Below are 4,571 nucleotides of genomic sequence, written 5' to 3' on the forward strand. Positions count from 1 at the left end.
GTGTACCCCGCCTCTCGCCCTATGACAGCTGGGATAGGCTCCAGCGCCCCCCGCGACCCAGAAAAGGATAAGCGGAAGCGAATGGATGGATGGATGGATGGATGGATAATAATAATAATACATTTTATTTAAAAATAGTGCCTTTCAGAACACCCAAAGACACTGTACAGCAAATAAAACAGATATATATATAAAAACAGAAAAACTGGAAATATACACAATAATAAGAGTAACAGATAAAAGTTAAGAGCATGCAGAGGTTTAAACATAAGCAATTTTAAACAGGTGAGTTTTGAGGGTGGACTTAAAATGAGGGAATGAAGTAATATTTCTGAGGTCAAGAGGGTAAGGAACGCCACAGTCGAGGGGCAGAGCAACTAAAAGCCCCGCCCCTCATTGTAACTGGGGGGCAGGGCTAGATCTAACTAGATCTCCGCTGAGGCTCTATACCGCACAAGCTGGGAAGGACTGCTTCAGGCGCTGAAATGAGAGTGGGCGTGTTACTTGCATGTAGTAGTTGAGTGGCAAATCTGCATACTGATGCTACTTCCACTCTAGCTGTTTGCCTCCAGCAGGTTAATGACATCTTGATCCATGGCCAGTTTAATTACCAAAGTACTGCTGCTGAGGAGATGGTGGTCACTGCTGTTTGTGGCTGCACTGTTAACATGACTTGACTCGCAATGTCTAGCATGGTTTTCAGTGCTGCTGGCCCCCCAGGTTGGCTGAGATGGAAGTCCGATAGCTGTTGTCGGGACATATCAGCCTATCAGGAGTGGCTGAGCATTCATAAATGGTTTCAAGGGGAAAGTCTGGAGGTGCCTATAAGTGCACTGAAGTGCCTACACAGTTTAAAAGTGTTTGGCTACACCAAGCCCATTTTACACAAGACTTTTAACTGGCACCAGTCAACCTGGTGGTGCAGTTCACATCACCAGCAGGGATTTTTTGGCTTTGACCTATGTATAGTTCTGCTGTCAGCTGTCTAAAATGTACACACTGATCTGATACATTTGGTGTTTTGCTAGAGTAAGAGTCATACGCTTTGACCTTCTCTGTGAGCATTTGGGGAATTTTGAGCTGTTGTTAGCAGAGTTGTGACCACATCTGAAGAGCAAGAGAAATCCTTTCAGAGAGCCAATTGATCCTGACCAGAGTCCAGTGTGTCTGATGTAAAATGGTGTTATTTTACTATTTGTATATTCAGTATTGGTGTTTTGAGCTACTAGTGCAGTTGTTGCCAAACGCAGTGGTCTAATTAGCTCGATCTGTTTAATCCAATGAGGGGGATATTTCATCTGCACATATGCGATTATGTCAAGCAGACCCAAAAGGGCAGACAAACTCAAAACAACCCAAACTCACAATGCAGTGATGAAGGTTATTTACCGTGCAATTTGACGACACAGGAAAGTACTTATAGGCTGGTAGCACATGAGGGATCGGAGGGGAGAGGGAAAACTTGACATTTTAAATTGTCAAGTTAACAAGTGGAGTTATCGAGTGAATCAATAAATCCTACCTGTCACACTTTTTACAGCAGACAGCTGGCTGAGTAGGTGAACAGGTTAGTAGACTGGTAAGTAGGCAAACTGAGGCAGGCTGGTGACACTGAGACATCCAGGTAAGGGGAACGCTGGCATGTCGGAGCGGTGAAAGTGGCAGGAATCCAGCACGGTTCTTCTGGCAGCTCTTGGCAGAAACAGCCATGCAACCTTGACAGAGGTTTCTCTGCAGGAGAGAGAGAGTCTTGGAATAGACTTGTTGCCTCTGAAAAAAAAACAGCTGCTCCATAAACATGCCAAACAATCACCAGATGAGCCAGAGAAACCCTGGATGCCTGTCCATCCACGTATTACTAAAGAGACTGAGGAAAGTCAAAAACAAACTCTGGTCAGCCTTTATCACAACCAGTGTTTGAAAAATCAAATGCTGCAAATCCGTCCCACAGATTTGTTGGTCTGAACAGCTGCATTAAGATTAAGTGAAGCAGAAGAATATTTTTCACAAGTGTGTAATGGCCTTGAGGTGTCTTTGAACTTGAGATGATCACAGAGCTCTTGGTATTTAAACCTATGGCATCAGGTAGAAAAATCTTTTCCTCAGTCTAACTCAGTCTAAAGGGGCGACCGTGGCTCAGGGGGTTGGGAATCGCATCTGTAACCGGAAGGTCGCCGGTTCGATCCCTGGGCTCTCTGTCCTGGTCGTTGTGTCCTCGGGCAAGACACTTTACCCTACTTGCCTACTGGTGTTGGCCAGAGGGGCCGATGGCGCGATATGGCAGCCTCGCTTCTGTCAGTCTGCCCCAGAGCAGCTGTGGCTACAACCGTAGCTGCCTCCACCAGTGTGTGAATGTGAGAGTGAATGAATAGTGGTATTGTAAAGCGCTTTGGGTGCCTTGAAAAGCGCTATATAAATCCATTATTATTAAAGAGTTTTGCTACAAAATTGATGTGACACAAAAGATAAATACATGTCAGTAACAGGTGATAATCATATGTCAGTGCAGTCCCCAAAATAGTAAAAATACACATTATCTTCCAGCGATTTAGTTACAGAAACATCACTTTTACCTTAATCTTCTTTTTTTTTTTGATGTTGCTATTTTTTTAATTTAAAACATACAGACTGAAAATCTCGTTGGTTCAATATTCAAAAGGTTCTGTGTTAGCTACATGCTTCTCATTACTGTCAGTGTGTTTGGATGCAGGGTGTGTATGCCGTGGGGAATTTCCAGCCTAGTGAAGATTGCTCCGGGAGTACACAACCTGCCCCCATACTGAGAGAGCCACCCCTCTCCTCCTTGCCCAATGTCAGCCAGTCAGCAATTGGCAACAGCCACCAAGGTAAAGCTACGCCTGCTACTTTAAATTACAGGTTACATCATCCTGACATGTCGATTAGTAACATTGTTTCCAGAAAGAATGTTCTTAACAACTGTTTTTGATCTGAGGGGCTCTCGGGGTTCAGCCCAGTCCTAACAAGTGTGATCCTGGGCCAGTGTGAAAATACTTATAACTCATGGAAAAGCTCACAGTATGACTTTCAAGAAGCTAGAACTTGAAAATCTTTGGCATTTTTGCTTGATTGAGATTAATTTTCTTCATTATTTTGCTGTGATTGATAACTATAGGCAAAAGAGTTGTGTATGTTCAGTGAGCATGAAAATACTAAATGTCAGATTTTATTAAGTGGGTAATGTGATGTTTAAATGTCACACGATTCCTAAAGTTGATCAGCTGAAAGGTCTCTTGATACAGCTGTTGTTGTCAAGTAGTATTCTCAAGACCACTGTAGTCAGTCGACTCCTCCGAATTTAAATATTCATCTTTTTTTAATAATTCATGTGTTGAAATGTGAATCTCGAGTGCTGCCATTTATAATGAAGACTGGCTAATGTAAGTGAGCTCCTAATCAGAAAGGACTGCTGTGGTTACCGACTGCACTAATTCATATTTAGTGGTATGATTTCAATTCAGTTCAGTTCAAGTCACAACAACAGTCGCCTCAGGACGCTTTATATTGTAAGGCAGGCCCGACAACAAGACAATTAAATTACCACTTTTGAGCAAGCACTTGGAGACAGTGGGCAGGAAAAACTCCCTTTTAACAGGAAGAAACCTCCAGCAGAAGCAGGCTCAGGGGGGGGCGGCCTGGTTGGGGTGATGGGAGGAAGACAGGATTAAATACACACTTTGGAAGAAAGCCAGAGATGAATAATAAGTAAGGATTACATGCAGTTATGTAAAAGCAGATAGTGAAGAAGAAATACTTCATGGGAAGCCCCCCAGCAGCCTTGGTCTCCCATATGGAAAAGATTTATATAAATCTTATAAAGTTTGTATCTGTCTTGTGTGAAACTTGTATGTTTTGGATACTTCCTAAAACAATATATGAAAGTAATGAGAAAGTGGCCACTTTCATGAGTAAATCATATAAGCCTGATATGATTCACTATATGAAGTAGGTCACATCTGATGCAAGTCTTTTATAAGTTTTTACTATTTCTTTTCCATATGGGCTATTACAAATATGAAATAAAGCACGGTGGATTGGAAGATGTGCAGCAACTGTGGCCACGCCCAGCCCATTATCAGCTGATGTGGGCTGGCACTGAGATCAGCTGATCTGTTTGCACTTGAGCTCAACGTCATAAACTGTCTATGAAATATCTCCAAAAGTTGATTCTGTTCATCTGGACGCAGTGTTTTCAGTGGGAGAAACGTTTCATCATCATCCAAGTGACGTCTTCAGTCTCAGCTGACTGCAGGTTTCAATCTTATAAACAGGACATCTGCATAATGACTGAAACCAGCTCAGTGAAGGAACAATAGGCTGGGAGGTCAGTTCCTTAACCTTCCCTGTCCAGGATGTTACATCCTTATCGTTGAAAGAGTGTCCACTGGCTTGTAGGTGTAAACAGAGTCCTGGCCTGACGAGGTGGCTCTTCTGTGTTGTGCCGTCCTCTTCGCCAGAGGTTGTTTGGTTTCCCCGATGTAATGTCTATGAAATACTTACCTGAACACTGTGATGTCACCTGTTGGTTGGTTATGTGCGCTTATGAAGCTATT

The 4,571-nt window shown here is 43.0% G+C and overlaps 1 protein-coding gene across 1 annotated transcript in view; it reads left to right on the forward strand.

The window, feature by feature from the left end:
- The window catches only part of LOC102311988 (2-lysophosphatidate phosphatase PLPPR4), a gene marked incomplete at its 3' end in the record, with an annotated part of 66,903 nt that overhangs the window by 59,917 nt on the left and 2,415 nt on the right, over positions 1-4,571 (forward strand). Inside the window, 1 exon segment of the mRNA XM_005950773.2 lies at positions 2,711-2,846. Coding sequence (XP_005950835.2) covers positions 2,711-2,846 — 136 coding nt within the window.

This window comes from Haplochromis burtoni, unplaced genomic scaffold (genome assembly GCF_018398535.1).
Source record: "Haplochromis burtoni strain Fernald_Lab_line unplaced genomic scaffold, NCSU_Asbu1 Contig_851, whole genome shotgun sequence".
NCBI lineage: Eukaryota > Metazoa > Chordata > Actinopteri > Cichliformes > Cichlidae > Haplochromis > Haplochromis burtoni.